At 38.4% G+C, this 13197-nt stretch overlaps 2 protein-coding genes across 4 annotated transcripts in view; both read left to right on the forward strand.

Moving 5' to 3' along the window:
- Positions 1-578, forward strand: part of LOC108441462 (immunoglobulin lambda-1 light chain-like) — a 2840-nt gene extending 2262 nt beyond the window's left edge. For both annotated transcript variants that reach the window (XM_037538351.1, XM_037538352.1), the window contains exon 4: positions 1-578. This exon is cut by the window's left edge and continues 80 nt beyond it. In XM_037538351.1, coding sequence (XP_037394248.1) covers positions 1-258 — 258 coding nt within the window. In that variant the 3' untranslated portion in view covers positions 259-578.
- Positions 579-5033: 4455 nt separating this feature from the next.
- Positions 5034-7687, forward strand: LOC108441458 (immunoglobulin lambda-1 light chain-like). Of its 2 annotated transcripts, none has more exons than XR_005130279.1 (4): positions 5034-5128; positions 5283-5411; positions 5757-5877; positions 7123-7227. XR_005130279.1 is itself a non-coding variant. In XM_037538350.1 (4 exons), the coding sequence occupies exons 1-4, from the start codon at positions 5074-5076 to the stop codon at positions 7449-7451; spliced, it is 708 nt and encodes a 235-aa protein (XP_037394247.1). In that variant the 5' UTR covers positions 5034-5073; the 3' UTR covers positions 7452-7687. The 2 variants fall into 2 exon arrangements, 1 of the variants encoding a protein (XP_037394247.1); XM_037538350.1 differs by having other exon boundaries at positions 5283-5569; positions 5841-5877; positions 7123-7687.
- The last annotated feature ends 5510 nt before the right edge of the window (positions 7688-13197 follow it).

The following is a 13197-nucleotide window of genomic DNA, read 5'->3' on the forward strand; positions in this document are numbered from 1 at the left end:
AGTGTGGTCTGTATGGCGAGGGGCTTCCACCCTGACAGTGTTGCTCTGTCCTGGGCTGAGGACGGCAGCGCTGTGGCGGGTCCTGACGTCCAGACCGGATCGTCCCAGCGCCAGCCTGACGGCACCTTCTCCCAGAGCAGCATCCTGAAACTGAATGCTGGACGCTGGAGCTCAGGACGCACCTACACCTGCAGCCTGACCCACCCAGCACTGACCAGCACACTGACCAAGAGTGTCAGTGTGGGTCAGTGCAGCTAGAACCAAAATATTAAAAGGCTCACTGTGCTAACACAGCTCGCTACATTTCTTGGTAAAATACGCTTAGCCTGATTTGCATAACTTCCCCACCATCCTTATGAAAGACTGTCATTTTATAATATTTCACGTCCACTGTTGAAATTTCATATCAGTACTATTGATCTTTTGCTCTGCAGAGATCTAATAAAAGTCAGTTTATATGTTTGCATTTACACACTCTGTTCAATGTGCTATAAAAGCTAAATGTCCCATGTTGTAATGTCACTGTATTGCTGATTAAATGCAAGTTTTCTGAGTAAAATGTCTTTATTATCACACTAGAATCTGGACTTTTAATTGATTTGAATTGCAGATTTATGTGTTGAGCTTTCCAGTATATAAACCCACAATCACTCTGGCCACAGTGCAAATCAGCACACTGTCCATTCACTGGAAAGTTCAAAAGGTTGGACACGCATACCCAGGTTTTTCTTCTTTTTCCTATAAATGATCTCGGAATATATGTGAAGACATCAAAACTATGAAAAAAGATGTGTTTTTATTTGACTTGCAGGGACCAAAAGAAAGCAAAGTGGTTTAAAACCTCTTTATAGATTCTTTTAGAAATGAGCTCTCATTTGCATTCATGCAGCTTTGCTTACTTTTAGTTTTCTCAAGGACCCACTTGAGATGCTTTTCTAAGAAGATACATACATGCTAAGACCTTGTTGCTGCTGAAAAGCCCTTGTGGGGGTGTTTAAAAAATAAGTTTTACATTTACAGCATTTAGCAGACGCTCTTATCCAGAGCAACATACAATCAGATTTTACGTAGGTAGGTGAAGGTAGTGTTAGGAGTCTTGCCCAAGGACTACAGTGTAGAAGGCAGCAGTGTTACCACACCAACCACGTGTAAGTATCTGTCAATTTTTGTCATTTAAATTTACATTTTTTGATTTGGACACAATTTTGTACACAAGTATCAGCTTCACTATTTAGATTGGACCATAAGTCTTTACTTAGTAATTCTAAAAATACATATTTAGTTAGGTGTGTCCAAACTCGATTGATAGTGTTTTAAGGAGAATCAACCAACTGATTTGTTTACAGTGGCGGTGCTGGCAACAAGGGCTTTTGATGTAGCTGATGCAAGTAGCCATGTCATGAACTACCCAAAGTGACCAGTGAACCTATATCAGCCTTTTGAGTTTTTATTCAGGCTATGTTGCTGTACAGTGCCCTACATATACCTCTCAGTTATGAACAGGGAGTTAACAAAACACATTTCATGCCAAAACCATCATGACCATTTCATACACTAACTTTCCGTGAGGGAGCTTTTAGAAGCATTCAACTCTTCAGAGGTCTGGTTCCTATCACCACTGCTGTGATCAATTCTGGTAGGTGTTTCTAGAATGGAACATTTCACATCCCTCTGAACGACTTTGCTTGCTTCTCCGTGATTCAAGCAAGCAAAAGTGTTCAATCCGTTGGAATTCCCCTTTAATATCCGTTAGTTGTTTTGAGAGTAATCTAATAAAATTAATATCCAGAATGCCTTATATATAAAAACGTAATGACTGTTTCTCGAAATGAATGTTCATATAGCTATAAATGAATACTAATTACCATGCATCAGTGATAACTGTAGTTCTTATTGCTCCTACATCAAAATGAGCATCTCCAGTTTCAGGCAGTGTATTCATGACCATTTCATGTAATACCGTTCTGTGAGGCAGCGTTCAGAAGCATTCAACTCTTCAGAGGTCTGGTTATATAACTATAAAGAAATATTATCATTACCACATATCAGTGATAACTATAGTTCTTGTCGCTCCTACAATACCTCCCGCATGTAATTAAACATCCAAAACCAACTCTGGTGTCTAGGTTATGATGTTTAAATCTGCATCATGAAAGGCGTTATTAAATATTAAGTTATTAAACATGATTAATATGACAAGTGGTCCCAAAATTTGAAACTGTGCCAGTAATTTTTAGAGGCTCAGTACTGAAAGCAGAATGCTATTAAAATGAGTTTCATTTTGAGTCCCCAGAGTTCAGATTTGCATGCAGTTTCTGTTCTTGTTCTTGTTCTTCCTCTAACAGACGACTCGTCATGGTTGGCTTTCCACTGCAGTTGCTGGGCCTAAAAACAGAGTGAATGTAATACAGATATAGATCTAGGTGTAGTTTACACTGGGGATTCTGGGGATGCTGGTTGTTCTCCACCAATTTGTATAATGCCCATTTTTGTCCCCACCACTTCAGAAAAGTGAGGTTTTTTGAAAATATGTTATAAAGCATAAATAATTCATAATATTTTCTAAAAACATCACTAAAACCTCATGTATTGAGTTTGCAAGAGCTGTTAGCTAACAAGCAATTTTGCTGTTACTAAAGTTGATTTGTGGATGGTCAGCCTATTTTAAAGTAACATTCAACTAAATATTTCTTAAATGTAACAAAAATTTAAATTGTGATAGATTCTATGAAATCTACTCTACGCCTAATCTTCAACACTAAACCTACACCTCCTCTTAAACCTAACCCTAATCTTAACTCCAACACTAAATTTACACCTACTCTTAAACCTAACCCTAATCTTAACTCCAACACTAAATCTACACCTACTCTTAAACCTAACTCTAATCTTAACTCTAACACTAAATTTATACCTACTCTTGAACCTAACCTTAATCTTAAATCCAACGCTAAATTTACACCTACTCTTGAATCTAACCCTGATCTTAATTTCAAAACTAAACCAACATCTACACCTTAACCTAACTCTAATCTTAACTCCAACACTAAATCTACACCTACGCTTAAACCTAACCTTAATCTTAAATCCAACACTAAATTTACACCTACTCTTGAACCTAACCCTGATCTTAATTTCAACACTAAACCAACATCTACACCTAAACCTAATTCTGATCTTAACTCCAACACTAAATCTACACCTACTCTTAAACCTAACCTTAATCTTAAATCCAAGACTAAATTTACACCTACTCTTGAACCTAACCCTAATCTTAATTCCAACACTAAACCAACATCTACACCTAAACCTTAATCTTAATTCCAACACTAAACCTACACCTACTCCTACATCTAACCCTAATCTTAACTCCAATCCTAAACTTATACCTACTCCTAAACCTAACCCTAGTCTTAACTCCAACACTAAACTTACACATATGCTCAAACCTAAATCTAAATCTTAACTCCAACACTAAACTTACACCTACTCCTAAACCTAAACCTAACCGAACATAACTGCTGCTCCATTTAATCTGGGATGGAAAATTCAAAAACAAACTTCATCTTTGAGTTTTGATATTATTATCACACTTCAGTGTTTGTATAATGCAGATATTTCATCATAACATCGATATACTGAGGCATATTAAGCATTTAAAGCTAATCAAATACAGCACTATTAAATCTGAGTCAAATTAGGGCAGGAGCACAAGCCCCTGATGACCCCTTTTGCACACCAACTGTCTTATAACATGACAGTTTGACAAGGTTTGGCCTAAAACCTTTAATCCACCCATGGTAAAGAGAGACGAGTACAGTGCTGTGAGGCAAAGTGAGGCAAGGCAGGTTTATCTATAAAGCACCATTCAAAGTGCATTCAAATGAGAACATGCAGTTGTTCAAAAGAGTGAAGGAGAATAGAACTGAAAAAGAAACATGATTGAAACAATAGACTTAACAGACAATCAGTAAATGACCAATCAAACAGGAAGCTAAATTAGAATAATTAAAAATGAAGAATTAAAAGTTCAATTAGTTAAATAAAACCCAATGATAGCCAGAGATTTTTTTCTTTCACATTTAGCACCATTTTACCTTCATCAACATTCCACATAAAAACTCAAAGGTCACTTGTAGGGTTTTATTGGTGATCTGTTTGGTTTTGATAGTAAAGAAAAAGTCTATATTTGTGTTGCAGACATGATGAGCCCTGGTTCCTATCACCGCCACTATAAAGAGCATTTCATATCAAGCCACTCTAAATCACTCTGTTTACTTCTCGACCACTGAATTATGCAGAGATTTCAGATAAATTAACTGCAGCTCTCAGAACAAGCTGTGGTTTTAGGTCCTTCTGTGAATAACACATGACAATATTCTAGCCGGGAAATCGGCAAAAACAGGGATTAATAAAGTCTTAAAGTTTGGGAAAGGGTCTGACTTGTGCTGTATTATTTATATCAAAGAAAGTTGTTTTAGTGACACTGTCAACATGAGTTTCGTAGAATATTCAAACATTATCACAAAATTTTGCTACAGTTGGAACAAAACCTCGTATCTCCAAAATGGTAACTTTACAGGAGAAGGAAAAAACTTACTGTCGTTTTAATGGAAGTCAATGGAACCAGACTTTTTTCCAAGTCATTCTGGGACATTTCTTTTGGTCTATCCTTCATGAAATTTACACACAATGTACAGGACAACAGACGCTTCCAAACTATGCCAAAAACTGAAAAATGACAAAAATTGAGATACAAGGTTTTGTTCCGACAACAGCGATATGTAATTTCTCGTTTTGATTATTGAGCCAAACTGCCCTCTTAAAACTTTCATCCTCTTTGCTTCAGTAATAAGAACGAGCATTTCTGTCTTTTAATGTTATACAGGTCTCAGATGCAGTCAAGTGTGTGCAATACTTTTGCCTGGCACTGTAACTGCATGCATGGAAGAAGGTGGAGCTATGCAGTGGTGTGGGTTGGTTCCCTTTATAAGAAGCAACGTGTGAGTGTGTGTCCTGCTCTGAAAGTCAAAGACTCGTCTCTCATTTCTGATCTGATCCTTTACCCAACCTATGATAATGACCCTCAAAGCCACCTCAGTCGCTGGACTCCTGCTCACTCTCTCTGGTAAGGAGCGCTCAGTACACTGACCAAGTCTAGAAGGTTCACTTTTTGTGACTATAAAGATTTTTCTATAAAAAGCAACATTTGCTTAAAACTTTTGTTTATTGCAATTGACGTTCCAAGCAAACTTCTACAGAGTGGCCTTTTGTTTTCACAGGATTGGAGGCCATAGTGCATCTGACCCAGGAGAAATCCATTGACTTCACTTTGGGGCAGGATGTCCAGATTCTCTGTAGAAGAGATGGCGGTAGCTGGTCGATTTCATGGTACCAGCAGAAAGCTGGAGGTACTCCTACCTTCATACTAGCTGATAGCTACAGGGCCAGTGGTCTTCCCAGCAGATTCACTTACACTGACAATGGATCAGATGAATATCTCAACATCAATGGAGTTCAGGCTGAAGACGAGGCAGTTTATTATTGCGGCTGCATCATCTGTCAGTCACATCACAGTGCTGCAGATCAATGGGCCCCTCATACAAAAACCTCCAGAGCATCCTGGATGGACTAGAGCCCCCCTGATTAAGCCCAGTAGCTCAGTTCTAGTGAGGAAGAGTTTAGTCATGAGGCCTGTATGGTTTCACATGGGAATTCTAATACATTTCTCCTGATTTCTCCTGTTTGAAACACAGACTGATGAACACTGAGGTGCTCAGCAGAAGTAGAAGCGGTGGGCTACATGGCTGAGGTTTTTGCACAGCACTGTTCCACTGTGGCATGGCAGCATTGGCCAAGGCACTGAGTTAAGGCTGGGTAAGTTCCCTTTTTATTGCTATTAGTTTTGAAAAAACGACATTTTTAGTTATTATTGTAAATGATGAATATATAATATCGATACAGTGAATAGATTAATGCTTTTTGTTGAATCCCTAAGGAGTTATCTTTTAATATTTAATAAATAAATAAATGAAAGCCTCCAATTGCTTTATTTAATTTAATGAATTCACTGCTAATTAATTTCCACCTTTGTCGTATCCTTTGGACCTGCAGTACTTTTAAGTCAAACAAATACAACAGAGAATCATAGAAATAAACAAAAAGAAAATTAAGAAAAAAGATGTTAAAATTTCATTAAGTAATTAAATGAAACTTGAAACTAAAGTAATTAAATATACAATTTTTTGATTTGAAAAAAACAAAACTAAATTCAGAAGATATCATTGGCTCAGTAGTCAAATTTTATTTTGAAAAAAGAAGATGACTTTTATTCTATTTCATAAAAGCAGTATATTAAATGACAGTATGCTACACCAGCGTACACATATGCTTTTATATTATTAGAAAGTGAGAGCACAAGTGTGGCAAAGATCCAAAAATGATCAAACACAGAAGGAAAAATGGTAAAAAAAGAAAAAAAAAAGAAAATACATCCAGGAATAACTTTTAATAACCTTTTTATTTAATTTTCTATTTTAGAAGATTGTAACCTCTTGCCCTGTCTAACGTTATTTCTGTAAAATATTATCACTTTATTGTTATTGCTGACAATACAATTAGTATTTTAAATAATTATAAGTAGCAAGTAAATAATAAATACATAATAAACAAATTGGTCGTTAAAAGTATTGTAATTTAAAGAAATACTATTATTATTATCATTGTGATTAGTACTATTATTTTTATTTATTTTCACATATTTTGAACCTGGAAACCAAACTTAAATTTTAAGCATGTTTTAAAAATGTCACTACACTTGAAAATGTTCCTTTTTCACTTAAAAGATGTCTTTTAAACTAATTTTGTTTAAACTCTTGGCTCATTATTCAGTTATAAAAGAGTTCTCTGGTATTTGTCCTGGTTGATTAGGTTGAAAAATACTGGAATACAAACTGCTATAAAACTAATATGTAACTAAATGCAGTTCGGCGTGTGAGGAAAAGAACTTTGGACCAAAAAAAAGTATAAACACAAAATCAAAAATAAACATTAAAATACTGCCTTTTTAATAAATCTGTCATTTGGGTCACTTGTTTGTAACTAATCTCTCCCCTTCTTCAGCTCGTCCGGCGTCTCCTCCATCGCTGGCCCTGCTGGCCCCCTCTCAGTCTGTCCAGTCCGGAGATGAGGTCAGTGTGGTCTGTATGGCGAGGGGCTTCCACCCTGACAGTGTTGCTCTGTCCTGGGCTGAGGACGGCAGCGCTGTGGCGGGTCCTGACGTCCAGACCGGATCGTCCCAGCGCCAGCCTGACGGCACCTTCTCCCAGAGCAGCATCCTGAAACTGAATGCTGGACGCTGGAGCTCAGGACGCACCTACACCTGCAGCCTGACCCACCCAGCACTGACCAGCACACTGACCAAGAGCGTCAGTGTGGGTCAGTGCAGCTAGAACCGTCACATGAGGCTTGACCATGTTGAAAGAATCGCTGATGCTAACACAGCTAGCCACATTATGCTAATAGTAGCTTAATTTGCATAACTTCAGTCACAAACTTGAGAAAGAAAGGCATTTCATAACCTTAGAACAGTAGAAGTGCTATTCATTTCTTTTAATATTCTGTCAAATTGTAATCAAAGTGATATTCAGAGATCAATGATGAATAAAAGTTGTATTGATGAGTAAAAGTTGTGTTGTTGGATTTTACAGAGGAGCTACTGCAGTATTAATGTACAATGAATAAGACTAACATTCACACACACACACACACACACACACACACACACACACACACACACACACACACACACACACACAAAATAACACACACACACACACAATAACACACACACAATAACACACACACACAATAACACACACACACACGCACACACAAACACACACACAATAACACACACAAACGCACACACACACACAAATGCACACACACACACACACACACAAGCGCACACACACACACACACACACACACACACACACACACACACACACACACACACAATAACATATATATTTATATATACAAATATGTGTGTGTGTGTGTGTGTGTGTGTGTGTGTGTGTGTCTTGCCGTTGTTGGATCAAAGTTAAAATGGTAACTTTACAGGTTAAAGAGAAAACCATATGCTACTTTTAATGTAAGTCAATGGAACCAGAAATTTTTCTTAGTCATTTTGGGCCGTTTCTTTTGGTGCATTCATCACAAAATTTACACAAAGTGTAAAAGACAAAAAGGCCTTTTCAAATTATGTTAAAAACTGAAAAATGGTGATGATGTGAGGTTTTGTTCCAACAACAGTGATATAAATTAAATTCATATTTTACTTTACAAACTTTAAATTAGTCTACAACTCTACAACTTCTGTTTTCTAACCATCTTTAGCCATATTAAGTGACACGAGAAGTAAATGAACAGTACTTGAAAGCTCTGGTAGTTAACATGTCATGAATATTCACACAATGTAAAAGGAAACCAGCCTTTTCAAATGTGTAATGAGAAAAAACAAGTTTTCTTATGACTACACCTTAAGAAATTAATGTGTTATTCTTTTATAATGTCGCCCTCTTGTGGTCAGACACGTACAATAAAGGTGTGCTTGAAATTGTGCTCTGGCTTGTGAGACGCTTCGTTCATTTGCTGCATAAAGTATTTATTATCTGATCTACACAAAAGACAGTAACTCTTTATAACAATGATACTTTATCAGACATTCAAAGCGTCTGTTAGGTGTTACTTCGTAATGCGCTGATTATGAACTAATCAATACAATGGACCAAAACAAATGGCCAAAAACGACCTGGAAAAAATTCTGGTTCCACTGACTTACATTAAAAGTATAGCATGTTTCCTCCTTCTCCTGTAAAGTTCTCTTTTTGGAGATACGAGACTTTGTTGACAGGTTAACTCTCTGCCACATGTTTGCAGCCCATGATCTAAAGTGAAACAGTTCAATCTGTAAGTCATTAACAAACTTCTATACACTACAATAGGAGATTTTAGTCCATAGTCAACCTCAGTGAACTCCCGTATCCATGCCTCAGGTAGGTGTTGTGGAAAGTCAGACCACCATTAAGGATGTAGATGTGATGCTGATCGGTTTCATTCAGTTTAAGACAAATAAACCAAGCAAATGACGACAGACGAAGGCAGTCTGAAATACCCGAGCTCATACAGCAAGCACAAGAATAGAAACCACCTGGAAAAGAAGAGGAAACAAATGACACACTATGATAATGACATGGGAGGAGACAGGAGAGGGTGGAGCCAGGCACAGAACACTGACATCACTTCAGATTCGGGTCTGCAAAAATAACTTAAAATTCACTCCTAAACTACATTCAAGTGTCTTGTGTGTCTTACAAAGTAAGACAAAAATATTAATAAAGCAATAAACCACAAGAGGCTGTGATAAATTTGCAGTAATGCAATGTTAATAAGCTTTGAGAGGCCTGTTACTTTTATAAAACAGCGTCCAATATAAAATATGACACAGTACACGCATTTTTAGAAAATAATTAAAGTTATTATCAGTAATATTCAACATATGCCACCAAGAAATGTCGTTCATATGGTATGGGATTATTGCCAAGCAACCATGGACCTCTGAATGAGGAGAACCTTTGGTTGCTGTCTACTGCGATCATTTCATGATCATTTTTGTAGTTTCTGTCGTATATCAGTGGAAATTTGATAACACAGCACTGTTTAATGCAAACACTTTCGCTTTATAACTGCCGCAGGTCTTATTTAGCTAGAATCCAGCGGCGCACCTCTTGTGCCGGGGCTGAATCTCAAATGGCTCCCTGCTCCCTACGTTGTGAAGAATTTAAACTGCATTTACATTTACAGCGTTTAGCAGACGCTCTTATCCAGAGCGACTTACAAGAAGTGCTCTGTCTGTCTAGAGAAAGTATCTTTGCTAGTTACCAATAGAGAAAAAGACAGTCCTGAGCTCAGATAATGCTAGAAACAAGAGTCACTGTAGATACAGAGAAAAGGAACAGAGTTGAGCACAGAAACTCTGGGCCATGCAATACAATACAATACAATACAATACAATACAATACAATACAATACAATACCAGTAAACTACAATACACAGTGCAATACAATGAAATATGATATATAAGTGCAGCACAATATATTGCAATCAATACTTAATTCAATGCTCATTTAAGTGCTGTGTGAAGAGATGAGTCTTCAGTCTGCATTGAAGACAGAGAGAGACTCTACTGTTCGGACAGCCAGTGGGAGTTCGTTCCACCACCTGGGGGCCAGTACGGAGAACATTCTCCACGCTTGGCTTCCACGCACCTTGAAGGATGGCGGGTCAAGCCGAGCTGTACTCGAAGCTCGAAGGGCTCATGGTACAGTTCGAGATTTCACCATTGCCATGAAGTAGGTAGGGGCTGGTCCATTTTTGGCTTTGTAGGCCAGCATTAGGGTTTTAAATCTGATGTGTGCAGCTACAGGTAGCCAGTGAAGGGAGCGCAACAGTGAAGTGACGTGGCTGAACTTGGGGAGACTGAAGACGAGCTGTGCTGCCACATTCTGGATGAGTTGCAGAGGCTTGATGGCCTGCATGGGAAGACCAGCCCAGAGCGAGTTGAGATAGTCAAGCCTTGAGATGACAAGAGACTGCACTAGCACCTGGGCGGCCTCTTGGGTGAGGAAGGGTCGGATCCTACGGATGTTGTACAGGAGATATCTGCATGACCGAGTTAGGTTCACGATGTGAGTCGAGAACGATAACTGGCCATCCAGACTACTACTTATTATGACATCCTGCAGCCCAACAGTGAATAAAAACAGTCATTAGGGACTCAAACACATCCATGTTTGATAAATGATGCCCTGTTTGGCTGTAGAGGCTAGAGTTTCATAGCTAGTACACTATTCAGGGAGCGCAGAGCCATTCGGCCTGTGTTATGTTCTAGTTAAGAACATAAGTTATCAGCCCCTCAGTTTAAACAAAAAAAAACGAGTTCTTACTTCATCAATATGGTCAGTGGTCCATGCGAGCAGCATGAGAGTCAAAGATTACTCTACTAACAGAACAAGTACAGTAACAGTACAGTAACTGAAGGTTAGAGAACAAGTCCTGTGACCGAAAAGTCATCGGTTCAATCCCCTGAGCTGACAGCATGTGACCGAGGCACCCTTGAGCAAGGCACCCAACCTCCTGGGCACCATGGATAGGGCTGCCCACCTCTCTGGGCAAGTGTGTGTATCTTATTAACATTAGAATAACTCTAAGCTGCTCATTAGTTCATGATTAGTCACAGCTAAGTCTTATGAACTGTCCTTATTACATAGTGTCTCTGAAAAGCCTTTGAGCGCCGTCGGCTTCACTGTCATATGTTTTTCTTTATGTTCCACAAAAACGTGCTGATCTGTATGTAGGAGAGTTTCAGTTCTAGTGTTTCTCATGAGATCTGATTTGCATTGGTTGCTCATTAGTGCGTGGGTACAATCAGGTGCCTGGAGTGATAAAAACAACAGTGAAAACTGACAGAGAGAACAGAGGCAATGAGCTGTGATGATGACAAAACAACATGATCTTTGAAATACTTTTCAGTGCTGAAAATAATAAGGCAGGATGCATCATTTGTGATAATAAATGACAAAAAACAAGAAAACGTCATCTGTATTGCTCACTCTGAAAATAGAAGAAAAACCCCGAATTCTAGTAAATGTTGAGGAAAGCAGGAATATTTTTTATAGCAAAACCATATGCATCTAATTTATTAGCATCAACAACCTCTTGTGAAGAAAAATCCTCCTGGATTTATACACCAGCTGCTGCCTGAGGAAGACCAGGAGGATTCTAAAGAGGTTCTCACAGAGGTACAGAGGCATAAAGACTGGTTCTATCAGGTTTCGGCCTATGAGCCTGTCACTGCACCTCTGAGTTATCATCATGACGATCTCCATGGACAATCCAGACCTCAAACAGACTCACTTCGACTCACTAACTTTAAATTTAGTCCAGCAAATCTATACTTGCACATATTATGCTCCATTCAGAAGGCAGCTGTCTCAGTAGGCAACATTTTAAGGCAGCATAAGTCAGCTGCCTGCTAACGTGCCTTATTTTGATTGGATTCTAAAGCAGCGCTGCATGTATCCTTCTCTGGGAAGGCAATCCCATAATCCTGTTCAATGGCCGAGTCCTATTGCTTCAGTTTGAAAAAGATGGCAAAAGATGATGTGTCGTATTTAACATGTTTATGTTTGTAGTTTGACTGAAATTGAAACTGCTTTACAAGCAGCTGTTGTTACATGAGACAGCACGTTGAGGGGGTTTAGCGTACTCGTTCGTCTGGTTTAAAAATAGTTGTGTTTTTCTAGCTGACTGTTTTATGGTGCTTTTTGTATGTAAATAATTCATAAATTTGTGCCTGTATTCTCTGTGGGATGTGGTTACCGTTGTAGATTTTTTCACACTTCAGGAACAACGAAGAGTCCCAAAGCCTTCATGAAGGCACGGGCTGAGCAAGACGGGCTTTTATGGGATGAGAGAAACGGCACCCATTGATTCACATCTTGTGCATCTTCTCAAATCACTAGCTGCATATATGGAAATATATATAATATATATGGAAACCTATATATTATAACCTGTAGAGTCTAATGTGTATACAGAAAGGTTCTTCTATGGTAACAAGCTTGACATTGCAATGAATGGAAGAACCCTTTTTGGTGCTATATTGAACCCTTTTCAAAATCATCTACAACACATTCTCCATCAGTCTGAAGAACACTTTCATGACGCATGACCCTTCAATCATGCAAAGTGTTCTTTGAGTGTTTATGGTTCCATATAGAACCATTTTCTTTACTAAAGAACCCTTCAAGAACCATCATTTTTTAGTGTGTAAGATACAACAGGTGAATATAATGGAAATTTCAGAAATATAAATATATAGAATCAGTGCACTTACCTATATTTATGTTTTTGATTGTGTAGCTAGACGAAGGCGGAAGGAGAACAGTGGTCAGTTTATGAGGCACAGATTCTGACCCAAAACACAGTGCTGGGGAAGTCCTTGTCAAGCTGTAATGGAGGAAATCTGACACCCTGAGCTTGACAGCCTGCCCATATCCCTTACAACAACAGCAACCTACTTTCCAACCAGGCCAGCCCACCTTCTCAAGCTTCTTTTCGAAACCCAA

This window comes from Pygocentrus nattereri, chromosome 5 (genome assembly GCF_015220715.1).
Source record: "Pygocentrus nattereri isolate fPygNat1 chromosome 5, fPygNat1.pri, whole genome shotgun sequence".
Taxonomy (NCBI): Eukaryota; Metazoa; Chordata; class Actinopteri; order Characiformes; family Serrasalmidae; genus Pygocentrus; species Pygocentrus nattereri.

Bases quoted from the DNA above. Each gene is read 5' to 3' on its own strand.
- LOC108441458 (XM_037538350.1), top strand. From the start codon at position 5,074: ATGATAATGACCCTCAAAGCCACCTCAGTCGCTGGACTCCTGCTCACT. The intron at 5,570-5,840 runs CATCACAGTGCT...GTTCCACTGTGG, and splicing joins GCTGCATCATCTGTCAGTCA to CATGGCAGCATTGGCCAAGG. The intron at 5,878-7,122 runs GTAAGTTCCCTT...CCCCTTCTTCAG, and splicing joins AGGCACTGAGTTAAGGCTGG to CTCGTCCGGCGTCTCCTCCA.